Source organism: Ahaetulla prasina, chromosome 6 (genome assembly GCF_028640845.1).
Source record: "Ahaetulla prasina isolate Xishuangbanna chromosome 6, ASM2864084v1, whole genome shotgun sequence".
Taxonomy (NCBI): Eukaryota; Metazoa; Chordata; class Lepidosauria; order Squamata; family Colubridae; genus Ahaetulla; species Ahaetulla prasina.
Window position 1 is genome coordinate 33,940,451 of NC_080544.1, and position 21,527 is coordinate 33,961,977.

The following is a 21,527-nucleotide window of genomic DNA, read 5'->3' on the forward strand; positions in this document are numbered from 1 at the left end:
TGCGCTCCCACAGGGAGGGCCTCCTTAGGGTGCCGTCAGTCAAACAATGTCGACTGGTGGCCCCCAGGGGGAGGTCCTTCTCTGTGGGGGCTCCTGCCCTTTGGAATGAGCTGCCTCCGGGGTTGCGTCAACTCCCCGACCTCCCGACCTTTAAACGCGAGCTTAAGACTTTCTTATTCCATCGTGCGGGGCTAGCCTAATGAAATTTTAGTGGGGGTTTTATGAAGTTTTTAGGATTGTTTTAATTTGTTGGGCCAAATTTCAAAATTAGTTTTTAATTATGTTTTAATTCTTTGTGTATATTCATGTTGTTTTAAATTGGCTGTAAACCGCCCCGAGTCCTTCGGGAGAAGGGCGGTATAGAAATTGAAACAAGTAAATAAATAAATAAATAAACTAGACTGGTTTTATTATGCTGCATTGGGGAATATCTGAATTTTGAAATAAAGCCCCAGCCTGACTACATGTTACTAATGTTTACAGTGAAACTTGAAAACAGGTAGTCTTCAACTTATGACAATTGAGGCCAACATTTCTGTTGCTGGGACAGTTAAGTGAATTTTGCCCCATTTTACAACCTGTCTTGCCACAGTTGTTAAGTGAATCACTGCAGTTGTTACAATAGTAACATGATTGTTAAGTGAATCTGGCTTCCCCATTGACTTTGCTTGTCAGAAAGTTGCAAAAGATGACCACATGATCCTGGAACAAATATGAACCAATTGCCAAGCATCCAAATTTTGATCACCATGAGGATGCTACCAGCCTTAAAGCCATAAAAAAAATATCACTTTTTTCATTTCCTTTGTAACTTTGGTCAGCAAATGAATGATTGTTAAGTCAAGGCCTACCTGTACAATCAACCTATGTAGAATAAGAACTGAACTATGAAATCCCTGTGAATGAATTCTTGCTTATCTTTTAGAGCAAATGGATGAGAGGACTCTTGTCAAATATCAGGAGTTGAGAGAAAACGGTGGGCAGAGCAAACCGGCTCTTCTGCAATCATAGCATAAAAGGCCAGAAAACTTCCTGCTTTCCTTCCTGGGTGATTCTCTGATAGCAAAAGTGGGAAAGAAAAAGACAAGAATTGGGAGGGTGTGGAAATAAGGTAAAATGAGGACCCAGATTGTTGGAGGCAATATGCTGACTCTGTAAACCGCTTAGAGAGGGCTGTAAAAGCACTATGAAGCGAAATATAAATCTAAGTGCTATTGCTATTTAAATGCTTCCCACAGTGCCTGATATTCCTAAATTAAAAAGAAAGTTTTTTCTTTTTAATGTGCACCTCAGCCAACTTCAATTTCTTTACTGAAATCCTGTAATACCTTTAGCAGGAGTGCCGTTTTGTGTGCGGATGGAATTCCTGGCTTCCTCCTGTTCCATGTGCCAGGGATCTCCAACCTTGGCAACTTTAAGACTTGTGGACTTCAACTCCCAGAATACCTCAGCCAGCAAAGCTGGCTGAGGAATTCTGGGAGTTGAAGTCCACAAGTCTTAAAGTTGTCAAGGTTGGAAACCCCTGCTATGTGCAATCACTCTTCCGTGTACAGCCAGCCTTCTAACAAGCAAGCAAGCAAATGAACAGACCAACAAGTACAAGCAAGTAACCCTGTACAAATATAACCAATGCAGGCATTTAGCACAACAAAAGGCATCATGTGAAACCGATTACTCGGTTTAAGGCTGCATTGCCAGCTGGGAAGAAGATTCTACTCAACTAAACAAGGTCACAGGGCTGAGCTTATTAACTCCCAGGTTTGAAGGAGGAGGGCACTATGGAAAAAAGCAGCTCAGGAAGAGATTGCTTGTTTGAATAATTTCCACACCCTGCAATGGGGAAAAAAAAAGTGGGGGGGGGCCAGGCACAGGATACTATAGGGGAGAACTTTAGCTGAATGAGACAGAATGTCTAAAGAGATTCTCAATCATCCAAGTCATGGTTGTCCCAAAGGTGCTTTTTCCAAAAGATAACTGGACTTTCTTGGGGGTTTTTCCCCCCTTTCAAAATATTTCAAAGGTTCTCATTCAAGAAGCTTCTTCAGTTCTCTGTATCATGTGGTTTGCTTAACAACCATTTTGCCATGACCCATTGCAGTCACTAAATGAGGACTACCTGTAAGAGACACAGGCTTTTTTTTTTTTTTACATTTATATCCCGCCCTTCTCCGAAGACTCAGGGCGGCTTACAGTGTATAAGGCAATAGTCTCATTCTATCAGCTTTGCTGATGAGGTGACCCATCCTTCTGGCAGCCAAAGCAAAATTGCCCATGGAGGCACAGGTTGCTATGGCCGGATGCTCTTGAAGGAGGCCAGGTGGGCACAGCCCAGCAGGTTGCCAATCCTCTGAAAACTCCTCCGTGGAACACAGTCACATGGAAAACCCCATCAGGATCCAGCTTCAATCCTCCTCAGATGTGGGCTGGTCACGCAACAGAGCCCCACAGTAAAGACGATGTCTTTTGCAATAAAGTTCAGTATAACTTCTTGGTCCTAGCTCTGCGGATATGGCCCATTTAATCTAAGCCCAGGTTTTAATTTATGTATGTATACAAAATACTCAGTCCGAATAACACCTTTATCAACATTTTCTTCTTTTTTGAAAGGGATCCTTATACAAACTCACATCTTCAGAATAATAACTGAAATGGGACACTTTTACTACTAGATTACAATTACCCTCCTGGAGTTATCAGGAAACATAAACTGAGCCTAAATCAATCATTTAATCAATCAATTAGAATAACTGGATTTCAATCCACACATACAACAATCCTAATAATATTCAATAGCATATCTGCATACTACGTCATGCAGCAATTTTAATATGATTTGAGGATAATATTTATTTTTTTCAGGCTGTAAGCTTTTGGTTCATATTTTTAATATTGTATTTATTTTTAATATGTAACAAAATTACCATCTTAAATGGAACATTTGATAAACAGACAATGCTTTAAGTATACAGGAATACTACTAAAATATTAAAAAATGCATAGTATTGCAGAAGGCAGCAGCTACAGTTCGTTTCTCTGAAAAGAATTGGCCTTATACAAGTAATTGTTGGGTTCCACTATGCACTGAGCCAGCAGACATCTTCCTGACCAAGTAATTTCTTCTATCTTTTCCCCCTATTCAGTACCTATCTGTAGTGCAACTTTGGGGGATAGAAGAGGGAGTTGTAATAGGACAGAGAGAATGCTCTATTAAGGGTGACCCTACTGTTGGCGAATAGATGCTGAAGGATTTCATTCAATTTATTCTTTGACTTGAATTTTAGTAGTTGAATACTAGTAGAAAGGTATGCATGAAAAGAAGGAAATGCTTGCTTTCAAACTCAGAACAAACTTCCACATTCTGGAATTTCCACTGAACTATTCTGGACCATTTTGAGTAGAACCAAACCCTGGGCCACTTTGATTGACTTAGATGAAATTGAAGGTAAATAGGGAAGCCAGTGTCCTTTCCTCTCTCCCTTTTTCATCAGCTTCTAGCATAGAATATCTGATTAGCCCTCCTGCCCTATCAAGGGTTTTCTCTTTCTGCTGGTCCAATCTGTGCTTCCCATTTCCCGTTGTTTAGTTGCCTCCATTCTTGGCCTCCTCCCCAGGCCTCCCCATCCCCACCCACAATTCCTTTTCCCAGAATCAAAATGGCCTTTTATGTCTTCCATGTACAGACCCCAAAATGGGTTACTCAAAGTGGGTCAGCTCAGGCATGAGCCTCTCAAAAGCAACTGTTCCAGGCACAGAATGTTGTACACAACCCAAGCACAATATGGCTTCTACTCCTTCTACTCAGAAATAATATATTTAAGACACAAAAATAGTTTACATTTCTGCAAATACAATAAAATCTATTTAAACAAAATACAAGACATAATTATATAAAAAGTAGTATTCATAATTTTTTAAATAAAAAAAAATCTGCTCTTTAGAGACTTATTGGACAAAAAGAAACAAGAATTCATTTTGCAGCTCAAAAGAGACCAATCTGAATTTAGTTAATGTACTACATTAAAATAGTAAAACTGCTTTGAATATTGTAAAAAGAAGTTTTTGTACAGTCTTATGTAATTCTACTTTATGTTTTAAAAGTTTATGAGGCTGCAATGCAGTGATTCAGTGATACAATATCATATGCAATCAAATTAGTTTATATAAATGTAAAGTGACCTAAATTAAAATTCAAAGTGGGCACAGTGGAAGCACCTCATGTTTATATCCAAAGCACTTACAGTTCATTATCTGCTGCAATTGGCATATTACAGCCAATTATATTTACCCTGTAGAAGTCAATGGACTAAAAACAATGTTCAGCTGTTGCAACAAACATTTCAAGTTGAATGAAAATTGGGAAACACAGCATAAATAACTGACTTTTCCCCAGTTCCACTGTGAAACCAAAATTGCATCCATTTCTATTTAAATTGTGAAATAAGACATAATTCTATACTTCACAAATCCCACTTTTGGAATGGTTTAGAAGTTAAGAGTTTGGTTACACTTTTCAAGTTATAAGAGAGATGGAGAAGGAGGATATGCAACTTCACAGTGCTTCCTTTTTCATAGTTTTTATAGTGCATACATTGGCGCCAAGAGATCAATCAACTTTATGAAAACATGTAACAGGGATGCCTTACATAAGAAGTTAGAGTTAGGTTGCAAAACCTATTTTCTAAATACTTAGGCAAACCTTGTGGCGCTTTGGTTTTGCAACATTTTTTACCTAAAGAATAAATACTCATAACCTGTCATGTAATTGCTGTATTTGCAAGGCACAAAGGCTGCTACCAACAAGGCAAATTTGGCACACAAAAACAATCTTTCTTCTTGTTTAGATTCATCCCTGATATAAAAGAAGCTGGTTATGGTTAGGATTCTTACCTAGATAATGAACGCAGAGTCAAAAGAATTGGCCAATTGATGAATTATTTAAAATAAGTATCATAATACTTTGTTCTATTTAACAATGACAGAACGCCTAGCGGTTTAAATTTTTTGTTCTGTGCTTCTTTTGGAATTTTGATACCACTTGCGGAAAACTGTTCCAGAACTACTGGCTACCACACAAAGAGCACCTCCCACTGTCCACCATCTTGGTATATGATTAAGAAAAAGGACTTGAAAAATAAAAGCAAACACCACATCCATGGTTTTCATTATAGCAACGGGGCCAGCTTTTTCAATCTGTAGTGCTTTAGTAAGAAATATCTGACCACCAAGTCCTAACAATCCAATTAAGATTAGGAGAAATCTGTCTATACCACAATTGGGCAAACTCCACGCATCGATTATAAAAAGCGTGATTATACACACAATTAACCCAATTATTGCATAATACCAAACGGACAAAAAGTAATGGACCGATTTCCCCACTTTCCTTAGGATTACAAAAGTTAAGGCAGCGGCTACTGCACTTGCAATGGCTGCTATGGTTCCTTTAAGGTGATCTGAGTAACTTTCTTCCATGTCAAGAACATTGGATCCAAATAAAAAAGGGGGCCTTGCTATAAACACTACTCCGGTGATTGTAATCAGGGTGAAAAGAAGGTCCCAGAGACTGTATTTCTCTTTGAGGAAGATCCAGGCAAAGAAGGATGTAAAAACTGGGCTGCTGAATGTAATGACGGTAGCGTCAGCAAGAGGCATCACTTGGAAAGAGTAATAAACAAGGATCATTGCACTGGAGCCAAGGAATCCTCGGAGGAAAAGAACTATTCGCTTGTCCTTTGGTCCTAGGAATCCTGTTCTGAAATGAAAGAAAAAACAGAGAGAGAGAGAGAACATATGTACCTTATGCCTGAGAGTCAATAATCATACTTCAGTACCCCTAACATCACACTATGAATTTTAAAACAAATACTACAAATTCAAATTTCCCAGTCTGGTCTACAACCCTGGTATATATGTATGTATACAGCTACCCATCACCAATACACAATACTGGGCAGCTAACAATACTTAAAAACAGAATAAAAACAATATTACAAAATTATAAATAATGTAAATATCAGGCAGGGAAAAACAACAACAAAGATCAATATTTAAAATAATCATAAAATGGAATCTCTTATTCCCTGGTAGTCTCACATCTTGGAAGAGATGAGCCAGATGCTTTCACCATCATACATCTGTATAATTGTCAGTTCTCTTGATTTACTGCCGTCATCTCCTGAAGCAAACTGTCTCCCAACTGCAAACTCAATAGCAACCTCACACATTAGTGAGGTCCTTGTCTATCATATGGGCAAATGCATTATACATTAAGCCAGGGGTCGCCAACCTTTCGGACCTCAGGGACCAATAAATTCATAATTTTAAATTCCACGAACCACTAATATGATCTTCCTAATGACCGGCTGGGTGGGCATGGCTAGGTGGTCATATAACTGGATGGGTGTGGCCAACTCAATGTCACTCAAGGGGTGCCTTGCCAGCCTCTACTCATCCCACCCCTCCCACCCATTCATTGCCTGCCCACCCAGGCTCCTTAGCGTCCCATCAGGAAGCAGTTGCTGGAGCTAAGCAGCCATCATGAGAAAGAGATGGCAAAATAGCTGGCTCAATTCAAATTGGATCTGACCAAGGAGGCTCAGCAGAAGCACTTCACTGAGGACTATGAGCATAGGCTTTCCAAACCGAGGGAAGACCAATGGGAGTGCAAGGCCAGGTACTGGTGCCTGGAGGCTCAGCGGGCTGAAATGGTCAGCCAGTTCCAGGCCATGATGCAGTCCCACTGGAACAAGGCCCTCCACCCTTCACCACCAGTGGCACTTCCCTCCAGCCTTCGCCCAAAGCCCCGCACCAGGAGGCTGAAGCAGACCCCAAGTCGGAATTTCTCCCCCCATCCGACCAACACACAAAAAGACCCCAAAGGGAGAGACTCTCTGCAGCAACACAAAAGTTCATTGCACTTATCCGGCCCAGGGGCCGTAGTTTGAGAACCCCTGATTTAAAGGTAAAGGTAAAGGTTCCCCTCGCACATATGTGTTAGTCATTGGGGCGGTGCTCATCTCCATTTCAAAGCCGAAGAGCCAGCGCTGTCCGAAGGCGTCTCCGTGGTCATGTGGCCAGCATGACTAAACGCCAAAGGCACACGGAACGCTGTTACCTTCCCACCAAGGTGGTCCCTATTTTTTCTACTTGCATTTTTAGGTGCTTTCGAAACTGCTAGGTTGGCAGAAACTGGGACAAGTAACGGGAGCTCACCCTGTTACATGGCAGTACTAGGGATTCGAACCACTGAGCTCAACGTCCTAGCCCCTGAGCCACCGTGTCCCCTATCCCTGATTTAGTGTAATATAAAAAATGCAAATATTTTTTCTGCGGACCACCAAAATTTTCTCACAGACCACCAGTGGTCCACGGACCACCAGTTGGTGACCGCTGCATTGTAATAAGGCACTCAATCCCATCAAGATAAATTATACAGTAATATAAATAATGTATAAATATATAAAAATGATAAATAAGCCAACCCTGGGAGAAGTCAGGATTCTGGTTCTGCCTGCTTAAGCTACAATATTAATCTTCTTTCCCCCCAATCCTGTTTTACACAGATCTGACAGCACCTTAATTGGATTTAACTCTGCTATCATCACATTAGCTTTGCTCCAGATTTGTAAAATGCATGTCATGCATCCCTCTATCGATTTAAAATATTATGGAATTAAGTCATGTTAACTGCAAAAAGTATACAATTGTATAATATTCTGATTAAAACTCAACATACTATATAATTATGGTACTATATATGCACCAAGACAAATTCCTTGTGTGTCCAATCACACTTGGCCAATAAAAAATTCTATTCTATTCTATTCTAGTTATATTTATCCATCCCACATATCCCAAAGGTGCTTTTGAAAAGGCAACTGGATTTTCTTGGTTTTTTTCTTGAAAACATTTCACTTCTCATTCAAGAAGTGTCCTCGGTTCTGACTAAGAAGCTTCTTAGATGAGAAGTAAAACATTTTCAAGGGAAAAAAAACACCAAGAAAATCCAATTGCCTTTTCAAAAGCACCTTTGGGACAACCATGATCTGAATGATTGAGAATCTCCACAGACATACTTATATCCATCCCATACATCTTTTGTGCATCTTAATCTTCTATGATGGTTTTTTTTTAATGCAAAAGAAAGAGAATACTCACTTGACGTATATTAATCCAGGAAGTACAAATATTATTTGAAAAACACATCTAATAGCACTGATTTCCACTGAATGAACATCTTCGATTTTCTTTAGAAATAAAGAAGCAACAGAGAACAGGAAGGCAGATAATAATGTATAGAACAATCCAAGCCCTTGACATTCATTTTTCCTCTCTATTCCTAGAATGGAATAATTGTAATTTCCAGTTAGCAATGAATAATTAAAAAATTAAAAAGTCTTCTTTTACATGCAGGCTGACATCTGAACAAGTAATACTCAGGGAGAATACATTGCAGTTCTATATTGCCTGAGAGCTCCTATCTCTATAGACATGCAAATGTTAATACATACACATATATTATTAGTATAGATATTTTTAAAATTGAAATAAGGAGCATACATAGTGGATTTATACACTATTATGAAAAATAATTACTTCTGGCTTATACGTTTGGGGAAAATTTGTTAGATTGATAATATTGAGTCAAAAATGTTGAAGGCCAGTTAATGTCATGACCTTCATACAGAAGAAAATAACTCAGTCAACCAATATTTTCATATTCATAAAATAAACAATAAAAAGGAAAAAACCCAATTATTCACTATATACCAAGGAAAATGGTTGTCTTATAACACCCCGCCTTCAATATATAGGCCAGTGTTTCTCAACCTTGGCAATTTGAAAATGTGTGGCCTTCAAGTCCCAGAATTTCTGAGCCAGCATGTGCTGACAGTGGAATTCTGGGAGTTGAAGTCCACACATCTTCAAGTTGCCAAAGCTGAGAAACACTAATACAGAGTTACATACACACTAATACTAAATACTAAGGTCCAAATAGTTATGTGAGCCAAATGAAGCACAGAAACACAAAGTATATTTTGTTAAATTTATATCCCATAGTTCAAGGTGAGATATGTAGCATTTCCTCTTCCCCCATCATTTTCCCACAACAATAATCCTGTGAGATAAATTGAGCACAAAGAGTGACTGGCCTGAATCTCCACCAAGGGTAGACTTAAACTTGACTCTCCCTTTTCCTTCCTCAATACGTTAATCACTATAATATTCTCCTGGTCTAAAATAATTAGAAAGGAAAAACAGAAGAAAAATGCCACCAGAGTCATTTAGAATGATTACAAGAGAAATACTAAGAGCTTTACTTCAAGGTTGCTAATGGATAATTTAAAAGAATTGATATGAGGTAACTTCAGGAGGCATAGGCTCAGAACTATATAGGAAGAGAGCTTGCTTATTTATAGCGGCAACAAAAATTCAGGAGTTAGCATCTTTTCTGGCTAACTGTAATGGAATGTGTGGATGACCTTGGGGGAGGATGGGAAGTGATGCTGCCTAGGAAGCCGTCAGATAACAGAGGGAGGAACCTCCAGTGACTTAAGGGTCAGAGAAAGAAACTTAGAAAGGACCCACCTTAATTGATCAAGCTGTACCTTGAAACTTGTATAAGTCTGTACCTTAGTTTTGCAAAACTGATGTCAGACCTCCCAAATAAACCGGTCAGGAAATACAAATAGATGAACTAATTCTACTTTATTGCAAGGCTCCATTAACAGAATCTTGCAAGATTCTCAAGGACCCAAGGTGGTCAGGACCAAGAAATTAATACATGCCCAACACCCAACAGTAAAAAGAAACAAGAATTCTGGGACAGCTCATGCATCTTTTTCTTCTTTCTAAAGAATTTGCTGATGACAGAAAAGATAATCAAGAATTTTCTTGGGACCTGGATGCTTCCAGGAACTGCATACAGTACTCTTAGGATTTAAATTGCTTTGCGATTATTATTATTTTTTTCTCCCCTATTCTGGGTTAGTTCATCTAAGGTGATTAAATAAGCCAAAGATATGTCTCAGGATTTAGTGACTGAAACAAAGCATGATGAGGTGCTTCTATCAGTTGCTAGGCAATGAGGATTTAAACCTGAAACTTGAGAATCGCTGTTTTCTAATACTGAACAGCTGTGACTCTAAGGTGACAAAATATAGAAGGTCATGACCTAGCCATTTCAGATCATGGAGATCAGTGCTAAAATCAGCTTTCAACCAGCAGGGAACTTTCCATTTTGAAAAGACTGAATCTCGAATCACTGGTGACACTAATGTGTTTAAGATAAATGACTGTGCTTGATATGAGAAATCAAACATGGGTTTTTTCAGTAACATGATTCAATAGAGCTAGCATGTATTCCAATACAAACAAATGAAAAACAAGTACTGTATCTCTTACAGGTGGTATGTGGAAAAGTCAAAAAAGTCAAGATGTCAATGACAAGTTCCACCCCTTTTGTATATCATCGATTTTATATATGGGGATGGGACTCTTGATCTCTTTTTTTTACAAATGTCCCTGAGTTCTTATATATTCAATTAAATAAAGCTGGGGATAAAGTCTTTGAAGTCTTCCTACTGTAAAAAGAGTAAAAATATTGTGTTATACATTAGCTTAGTACTTTTGCCATTTATATCCATTTATGTCAAAAACTAGTGGTTCAGAAAAAGCAATTGTTTAGAGGTTTTGTGAGAGGCAACTTGAAGATTTAAGTAATCTGACAATAAAATGCTGCCCTGCATTGATAATTTCTTTAGTCTGATTAGGAGAGGTCTTCATACGTTGTGTTTTATTTTGGTTTTCTCATCAGAGACACACAAACTGCCAAATGATATAATTGGAATATAAAAATAGGCACATTCAACTATTTCCTCTCCTTTTTCCAGCATTCAAAAAAGGCCCTTTTCATTAATAACTGAAGTCTGAAGATTATTGATAATTCCCAGTTGCCAATACTGAGCGACTTGGCCTGCTTGGAGGAAAATGGGCTGAGATCTAGACATCCAGCTATCTAGAACTTGTAAAGATTATTTTGACCGACACATGTGCAAACAACAGTGGATAAAAGATTGCCCCCCCCAGTGTTGAAGCTTTCTCTGCATCTCAGAAAAACCACCTGTATTTGAGCAGCCCCAGGTGATATGGACAACACTGAACGAAATTTACACTGGTTGTGATAGATGTGCAGAAGCCCCTCTATAAGTGCAGCAAAATACCGTCACCAAATTGTGACTGTGGGGCAAGAAAAAACAACAACAACTATCCAACACATAGTGACAGAGTGTCAAAACAGAGGTTATTATGGAGATTTCATTGATTTCCTGTCTGTGACAAATGAAGTAAAAAATTACATTTGCAACTTAGACACATGTCTGTAGGTTTTATATTCTATGTTTTGTATTTTACCCCATGTTCCTTTTTACTGAAATATGATGTGAATGTGCCATACAATAGATAGCTAGATAGCCAAATATAATAAATAAATATTGTGTTCTTTTTTTAATCAATGCATTGTCACTAGTCCAAATCTCAAGAAACAAAACAGAAGACAAAAATGACAGGCAGTCATACTACAGTCACTGACCAATTCAAAAACAAAAACACATTCTGAGCAGCAAACAAAAACCACAGTAAAGCATAATAATAAAAACCAGTATGGCCAAAATGTGGTCTACTATACAAATAGCAAAACAAAACTTAGCGATGTTCAGAGAAATAAAATCACATTGATCAGACAGAGACCATGTTTTTTTTATTTTATTTTATTTTGCATTTATATCCTGCCCTTCTCCGATGACTCAGGGCGGCTTACACTATGTCAAGCAATAGTCTTCATCCATTTGTATATTATATACAAAGTCAACTTATTGCCCGCAACAATCTGGGTCCTCATTTTACCTACCTTATAAAGGATGGAAGGCTGAGTCAACCTTGGGCCTGGTGGGTCTTGAACCTGCAGTAATTGCAAGCTGCTGCTGTTAATAACAGACTGCATTAGCCTGTTGAGCCACCAGAGGCCCTTATATGTTATATAAACTGAATCTGGCTAACCTGGAAATCAGACTAAATGGGTTAACTGACAGAATAACAGAAAAACAGAGTTGGTAGGGATCTTGGAGGTCTTCTAGTCCAGGGGTCTCCAACCTTGGCAACTGTAAGCCTGGTGGACTTCAACTCCCAGAATTCTGGGAGTTGAAGTCTGCCAGGCTTAAAGTTGCCAAGGTTGAAGACCCCTGTTCTAGTCTTCTTGGAAGTCTAGTTCTGCTCAGACAAGAAACCCTATACAGTATCATTTCAGACAAATGGTTGTCCAATCTCTGTTTTAAAACTTCCACTATTGGAGTACCCACAACTTCTGGAGGCAACTTGTTCCACTAAGTGATTGTTCTAACTGTAAGGGAATTTCTCCTTAGTTCTAGGAGGCTTCTCTCCTTGATAACTGTATCCAGGCATCTTTATAATAAGGGTAATACAGCAAAATGTGGGTTCATGTTTCAGGAACTCCTTTCCCACAATATGATACTCTGTACTTTCCATTCAAAAATTGTGGTTGGAACATTAAATCTTGCCAGGGTTAGGGTTCTTCTGAATACATAGAGAGTTAAGATGTAAAATCTCATAATTATCAGGTAGATCAGTGACACTTTTTAATAAATTGAAAGTAAATGATTATGTTTGCTAGTAAAGTGCAAATATTTACATTTGAGAAATCCTTTTGGAAACCAGAGCCTGTTTCTTTTCCAACATCTGAAAATTGCAGGAGGGATGGTGTTATTATCCTTACAGAGGATGATGGATTGAAAGGTTCAGTCTATTTGGGTGGTAGGATTGGAGAGATTCAGTTAAGTTTATTCAGTTAATGAAGATGCAGCAGTTAATGTAAATAAAAGCATTGAGATTAGCAGAGGACACCACCACCTATTTTCATCTTTTTAAAAAAAAGATAACGCATGCTACAGAAAATTGACAACTAGTTGGCATGTTTTAGCAGCATTTCTCCTTTGACCACAAATATGGATTGAGGGAGATCTTATGCTGACAATAGTTTACGCAGGACTGATTCCCATTAAAAATAATTACTTGAATTTTATCAATCTAGGAAGTAAAAAAAAAACATTGAAGAAGCAGGCAAGGGCAAATCAGTTCCATACCCGAAGGTGTCTACCGTATGAAGTCACTAAGAGGTGAGCTTAACAAGCTACTTTTTTGTCTATCTTAGAAGACCGTTGCATTTGGAGACTTATTGGATAATAAATTTACATCTGAATTGTTTAAAATGAACCTAGTTTTTCTTTAAGAGAAATTTAATGTTTGAAAGACCTGATACAGGAAGTTCTTGACTTACGATTAACAACTGTTCATAGTTACAATTGATTCTTAAAAGGTACAGTATGTATGACCTGTCCTCGAAGTTATAACTGCACCCCCCATGGTCATGTGATTGCATTTTGAGTGCTCAGCAACCAGCTCACACTTGTGACCAGTTGTTGGGTTCCGCAGTCATGTGACTGGATTTGTGACCTTTTTTTTGCCCTTTTCCAGCTGAAAAACACCCACTGGCTATGATCGATTCACTTAACAACTGTGTAGTTTGCTTAATGATCACAGTGACTTGCTTTATGATCATCATAAAAATGGGCATAAAAGTCCAATCATGCTGTGTCTTGACTTATGGCCAAAATTTCAGGCTCAGTTGTGGTCATAGGTCAAGGGCTACTTGTATCACTATTAAAACATTAGCCTTTATTTACCATCGTTTTACCCACCCCAAGCTTAACCCCCACTGGAAAACTTTGAATTAGAATTAGAAATTTTAATTAGCAGAGTTATGTCTTGCATTTGAACAGTATTTAAAATTGTTTTAAAATAAAATCTTAACATTGATATGATAAGGAGTCACTATATTGATCATCAATTGTGTTGTAAATGTTGTACCTTGATGAACGTATCTTTTCTTTTATGTACACTGAGAGCATATGCACCAAGACAAATTCCTTGTGTGTCCAATCACACTTGGCCAATAAAATTCTATTCTATTCTATTCTATTCTATTCTATTCTATTGGAACATATAGAAAGAAATGGTTTGCAAAAGAAACATCTAATCCTCTAAACCAGGGGTGGGCAATTACCTCCCTGCCTAGACATCCTGCTCCTTCCCTCCCTCTCTTTTAACTGTAATTCTATCTTAATTGTAATTCCATTTTTATCATTTTAGAAATGTTTATATTTCATTTATATTTGTATTTCATGGTTTTAATGCCTTTTAATGCTGTAAGCCGCACAGAGTCGTTTCAAAACAAGATGGATAGAAAATAAATCACATACATACATACACACACATACATGCAGTCACCCTGCATTTCAACTATATTCAGTTGGGAAAAAGAAGCAGTGAGCTCCCACTCACATGCATGTTTCTTTTTATTTAAAATGCTGTAGTTGCAAACAGTTTGGCCCTTAACCTACTTACACAGACTGTACCTTCTCCGTAATAAATTCAGAATTCTTCCAACCACCAGTCATCTCTCTGTCCTACACTCAGGGCAGCTCACTCTCTAATACAAAAACAAAATCAAAGCCATGCACAACACACACACACACAGCATATATATAGCATATATAAAGAGCTGATTGATTGATTTTTCAAGACATCTTGAATCTCCAGCATATTACAACTGGAATTGCATGTGCACATCTCAGTTTAATCACAGTCATTTCAATCTGGATTGTTCATACAGGAACAGATAGACCATTTGACATCTGATTAATTATACCCACTGCAAACTTGTTTTGATCTCAATTGCATTATTTTCCTAGTTTTCTCATTATACAATAAAGGCCCACGTTAATGGGTACTGTTTATTTTCACATTATATTAAAGCAGGGATGCTCAAAATGAACTACAGCTTATGAAAGAAATACAAATCAGGTTGACCTTGAAGAATAAAACATCAGGTTAATGTTTAGCCAGACTACCTGATTATCGGAAAAACAAGATGCCAAAATCAATAGTGGAATAGTTAAAGTGGATCACAATCCAAGGAACTGCAAGTCCAAGCCTCTTTCTCCGAAGCACAATATGGCAGGGTTTCCTGACCTTGGCAATTTTAGGACACATGGACTTCAACTCCCAGAATTCCCCAAACTGCATGCATCTTAAACTGCCAGTGTCAGAAAACTCTGCCATATGGTAAAAGCCTTTGAAACTTCCTTCTCTATCAAAAGCCTTGAGTACCTGTTACTACAATTAACAAAGAGAAAACCCTTACATTATCAGCAGATCCAGTACTGTGCAAAAGTATTAGGCAGTTATGCAAAAATGATGTAGATTATAAATGCTTTCAGAAATAGAAGTGTTAATAGTTTTATTTTTTATCAATTAACAAAACAGAAAGTAAATAAACAGAAGAGAAATCCAAATCAAATCAATATTTGGGGTGGTTGCCCTTTGCCTAATTGCTTTCAAAATTGCATCAATTCTTCACAGCCCACTACTGACCTGCACCCACTTTTTGAAGGAACTCAGCAAGTTTCCGTCAAAGTTGTTCCAAACATCTTGGAGAACCATCGATCTTCTGTGGATGTAGGCTGCCTCAAATCCTTCTGACTCTTCATGTAATCCCAAATAGTCTCTATGATGTTGAGATCAAGGCTGGGGAGGGGGGGGCAAACCATCACTTCCAGGATTTCTTGTACTTCTTTATGCTTAATGACATTGGATGTATGTTTGGGGCTATTGCCCTGCTGTAGAGTAAATTTGGACCAAGTCATGTGCTTCTCTGATGGTATGGCCTGATGGATAAGTATCTGCCTGTATTTCTCAGCGAGGAAATAATTGATCCTAAATGTCAGAAATGCTGCCCCAAACTTGCAAGGAAACACCATACTTCACTGTTGTTTGCAGGCAGTCAATGCAATGCCTTCCCTGGACGCCTCCCCAGACGCACGTTCGGATGAGGAAGAACCAGTTCCAGGCACATCAAACAGGGATGTGGAGGAACATCAGGAGGTTGACAGATGTTCTGAGAAAGGAGTAGTAAAGCCGAGTGCTGCGGAGCAATCACAGGAGGAAAGGGGCCTCTGGTGGCTCAACAAACTAAGTCTGTCTGTTATTAACACAGCTACTTACAATTACTGCAAGTTCAAGTCCCACCAGGCCCAAGGTTGACTCAGCCTTCCATCCTTTATAAGGTAGGTAAAAGGAGGACCCAGATTGTTGGGGGCAATTAAGTTGACTTTGTATATAATATACGAATGGATGAAGACTACTGCTTAACACATTGTAAGCTGCCCTGAGTCTTCGGAGAAAGGCGGGATAGAAATTCAAAAAAAAAAAAAAAAAAGACCGGACAAGCGGTTGGCTGAGCTAGGGACAGAAGGGACACAGAGTGCACACAGCTGCAGCTGGCCAGTGGAGGTGAGGAAGAACTGCCTCTCCTCCAGATCCAGGGCTGAGAAGATGGGGGCACAATGGAGATCAGCCAGTGTTTCCATTTTCTGGAAGTTGCTTCACTTACTTCCAAAACATGTTTTCCATTAAAGTTGCTCAATTTTTGCACCTCTTTTAATCTTAATCCCTCTCTGTTCTCATTGAATGTTCTTCTAAACCACGGGGTCCCCAACCCACGGACTACAGCCCACTACTGACCTGTTCAGAACTGGGCTGTGGATGTGGCGGGCAGGCAAGCATGCACTCATTTCTCCACTTGCATGAGCAGCGGGCAAGCATGTGCCTGCCACTCGTGCAAATGGAGTTGTGCATGTTTGTTTGTTTGTTTGTTTGTTTATTTTGTCACAACAATATATAAAAGTATCATACAAAAAGATTATATAGTATATAAACATATATATGAGTAAATATTAGGAGGTATAAGCATATATATATATATATAGGAAGAAGAAAAGAAAAACAATAGGACAGGAACGGTAGGCACGTTTGTGCTCTTATGCACGCCCCTTATGGTCCTCTTAGGAATGGGGTGAGGTCAATAGTAGAAAGTTTTTGGTTAAAGCTTTTAGGATTATGGGAAGAGACCACAGAGTCAGGTAAAGTATTCCAAGCACTGATGATTCTGTTACAGAAGTCATATTTTCTGCAATCTAGATTAAAGCGGTTAACATTAAGTTTAAATCTATTTTAATGTGCATGCTTACCAGTTGCTCACACAGAACCATCCCCTCTTTCCCCCCACACCAGCCCTGCCAGTTTACAAAGCGAGAATACTTTCTTTCCCTGAAAATAAGACCCTTTCTTATATTTTTTGAACCCTGAAATAAGAGCTTGGCCTTATTTTTGGGGAGTTATTATTTTGGGGTGTGTGGAGCAAGACGAGGCTCCTCTTGCCATCTTACCTGATTTCCAGCTCTGTCTCCCTAACTCTAACCAGAGGAAATGGTAGGGACCGGCTGCGCATGTGGTTAAATATTTTCTGGAAGGCCTTATTTTTGGGGGAGGGCTTATTTTTGGGGGATGCTTTATTTTGGGGGGGCTTATTTTCCGAGAAACGCGGTAGTTCAGGAACTCTGTTCTAAACTATCTCTGTATACACATCATACATCTTCCTCTAATCCTCATTTTTTTGCAGCAGTCATTCTTTTATCTGCACTTTTCTTCATCCACAGTCTCTTCCACTTCACCATTCCACAAAGTTTCCTTCTTCATCCTTCCCAATAGCATGATTCCTACACACTTCTGTCGTATTCTATAGCAATGTTTCTCAACTTCGGGCATTTGAAAATGTGTGAACTTCAGTTCCCAGAATTCCTTTCACTCAGCTCCATGCAGCATCTGCATGCTCTTTTTATTCATTCTGCCAGGAGATTAATCTATCTGCTAATATTTTCTCAGATGAAAGACTATGCTATTGCTTCACACTGCCAAAATAAACAATAAAATAAAGGAGCTTCTCATTCAGCTGTTTTTTAATCTAGCTCAGAAAATTGCTACACTTTTTCCTTCATCTGTCTTTTCAATGTAAACTTTAAGAATGGAGTAAGAATATTTTTCAAGCACAATGTTCTACTGACATTGGATCTTAAAATATAATCATACTTTCAACACAGCATTGAAAAGACAACATTATACCCTTGATAGGAATTTTAAATTCAAGTTGACTTGAGGAACAGAGGTGTCATTTTTACTTAGGAAGAAGTCTGACTAGAGACTGACAGAAGTTAACATATTTTTGTGTGTGAAAGAATACATTATTATACATAAAAGCACAAAATGCTAACATCATAGGCCTGCATCCAAAATATGTTTTCTTCACATAGGAAATGCATTCAATTCACACTCCAACCTATACATATTTTATAGAAAGGTTTGATGTTAAGTCAAATCTTTAGCATGGTCACAGACCAGCAGAGATTTAATATAAGTCTATGTATAAACATAAAACTACCTCTTATAGGTATTACATAGTAGAGAGCAGTGTCAGGTAATAGTGAACAAAACTACAAATAGTAGTTCTTGTTTAATGATTGGTCGCTTAATGAGTGTTCAAAGTTACAGTGAACTCCCCTAAAAGTTACTACAACCCATCCTCAATGTTACAACACACACAGAGAGGGAAAGGGAGAGGGAGAGAGAGATCTACACAGTTACATGGTTGTATTTTGGGCACTTGGCAATTGGCTCGCATTTACAACTAGTTGCAGCATCCCACGCTGATCCCACAATCACTACAAATTGCCAGTTTCCAGCAAAAACTATCCATTCAAGAGAATGGCTTTGCGTAACAACCATGTGCTTTGCTTAATGACCATGGTGATTTGCCTTATGAGCATTGTATAAATGATCATAAAAATCAAGTCAGTTCACACTGTGATCCACTTAACAATTGCAATGACTTATGGCCAAAATTCTGGGCTCAATTGTAGTTAAGTAAGGACTACTTTATATGTCAGGCTTAAACCAGATATAGTCCTCAGTCACTATCAAACAAGATTAAACTGTCAGTTATGGGATTAGGAAGGTTGGTGCCATTTTTGCTCTCGGTCTCCACTTGCAATCTGAAATGGTACAATCCAGATATTTTGTTTACTATTTGAAAATGAAGCCAAGCTATTCAAAGGTATCACACAAGGTTAAAAAAAAGATGCTATATGCCAGATGCATATAGAAAGATGCTATTTCTTAAATTCTAATCTTAGAGAACAATGAAAATGGTGCCTCTGGTTTTTTTTTAATCAAAGGATAATTGTGTCCGCAAGAACTATCTGCCAAGAGGCTTCAGGAACTACCGTGTTTCCCCGAAAATATGACCCTGTCTTATATGTTTTTTGAACCCTGAAATAAGTGCTTGGCCTTATTGCCATGCCCTCAAAAGCCCGATTGGGCTTATTATCAGGGGATGTCTTATTTTGGGAGAAACAGGGTATGTATATACTGAGATGCTTTACAAAACCTGAAGGTTCTATGAGGATTTATTTGGTGTTAAAGTTTACACAATATAATTGCATTTCCTAAAAAAAAAGTAGAAGTTGATCTGCTCTAATATAAAATGTTATAATTTGTTCTTTGCCTGTGACTTAGAATTATTTAAAAATGATTTAATATATTATTTATACAAAGCTAATTGAATGTAAAATATTAGTTTCTGCTTTTCTATAGTAATATGCTTAGGTTGAATATCAATTAAAATATGTTTATGTGAATTTGCATGGATATGTACATATATGTGCATATATATGTACATATATATGTATGTATATTAATATAAATGTATACAAATAATTATATTTACAAGGAATGAGAAAACAGGCTACTTAATACCATTATTCTGTAACATATTCCATATTACTGTAGATCCCACCAAAGTGACTCTGAGTAGTTTCCAAATCTGTTAAATAAGATAACATGTGTAAACTTAGTTTACAAATTAAATAATAGTAATCGTAACTTTTACAGTAATCAATCTGGAACTAAAGTTTTCTGATTCCAAACAAACATCATTATTTTTTCCATTAGAAGGATGAGAAACATTAGGGAATAAGGTCAGGCACGTGTTAAATTAAGTTGCATGAGTTGTTACACAGTTAAAGGGAGGTTTCTGTTTTCCTTTACCACTTTGTGTGAAGAAGGGACACTAAACTCTGTTTAAACTACTGTAGTTCTGGGCATAAGAGTGCTGAATAAATGGATTACAATACTTACTTATTTACTCTTTTCATGTATCCAAATTATGTTTATACTTTTACCTGTTATCTTATATATGATTGACAAATAAATAAATAAATACAGAACAGATAGACCCCCTCCTCCTGCATATTTCCAGAACAAAAAGGACAGCACATGTTATAAAATTAGATAAGAATGAAAAATGAAAATCTAAAAAATGCACAGCTTTTGCCAGGCTTTTAGGAGGAAAGTGCTACAAAACGCTGGGAATCATTCCGTTTCGTGGCACTCTAATCCTACCAGTCTGGTCGATCCACTCAGAAATAATGTGTTGTTGTTGTTGTTTTGTGGTGGTTGTTATTCTCAAGGAACTAAAGAGAAACCTCTTTTTTTTTTTTTTTAAACTCAACGTTTAAGATCCGCCATCCTCGTTTTACTCCTTTTGGGGGAGCCCCGTCCGAAATGTTTAACGGGAGTTTTCCAAAGTTGGAGGAAACCTAAGAAGGAGGCGGGTGGGCGGGGGGCATTTCTTCGGGCACGGGCTGCAACTCGCCCGTCGCCCGGGCAGAAGCGGCGCCGGCTCAGCCTCGCCTTAGCCGGAGGGCAGCTTAAAAAAAAGAACGCCGTTTCTCGGCACCCCCCCCGGCGGAGGTCAAGGGCAGAAGCGGCAGAAGAGCGCAGGGATGGGCGCGCCGTTTAAACCGGGTCACCCGAAAAGCCAGCGGCACTTTGCCTCCTCACCCACCGGGCATCCTGCAGCAGGTCCCGAGACAGGAGCTCCCGTCGCCCGGCTTGGCAGCGCCCGTCGCTTCCATGTCGTGAACCTGAAAAGGGCAAGGCTGCTCCGGGGCACCTCCGTCCTCCTCCTCTTCCTCCTCCCGAGTCCCGGCTTCTTCCTCCCATCGCTCCCATCGCTCCGCTGCCTCTGACCCTCCGGCGGTGGGACCGGCCGTTTCTTCCCTGCCGCCCTGATGCTGCACCATCAGGATCGGTTCAAACTGCCTGCCGGCTCCGTCCGGCGAGGAGCCGGCAACTTTAGTGCGCATGCGGCAAGGCCGCTTTGGCTCCGCCTCCCTTGGCTGGTTCCCACGGGGAGTTTATTGGCGGGCGGGTGGGGCCCTTGGCAGGGTGTTTTCACCACGGGGTCGCCCCTTGAATGGGAGGCTTCCCTGCTGCTTTGCAGCTCCGAGAGTGGAAAGGTGGAATCTGGAGTTAAATTTGAAAGCGAATATTTGAGAATATCGGTTATTAAATCAGCCTTTTTTCGAATTGGGCCGCTCTTACCTTGATGAAGGTATCTTTTCTTTTATGTACACTGAGAGCATATGCACCAAGACAAATTCCTTGTGTGTCCAATCACACTTGGCCAATAAAATTCTATTCTATTCTATTCTATTCTA

General features: G+C 38.9%; 1 protein-coding gene across 1 annotated transcript; it reads right to left on the reverse strand.

The window, feature by feature from the left end:
- Positions 1-2,568: 2,568 nt before the first annotated feature.
- SLC35G1 (solute carrier family 35 member G1) lies at positions 2,569-21,160 on the reverse strand. Its single transcript, XM_058188804.1, has 3 exons — positions 20,873-21,160; positions 8,158-8,338; positions 2,569-5,752 (listed from the first exon to the last, which is right to left on the reverse strand). Exons 1-3 carry the CDS (start codon positions 21,108-21,110, stop codon positions 4,993-4,995), a joined length of 1,179 nt encoding a protein of 392 aa, XP_058044787.1. The 5' UTR covers positions 21,111-21,160; the 3' UTR covers positions 2,569-4,992.
- Between the last annotated feature and the right edge of the window lie 367 nt (positions 21,161-21,527).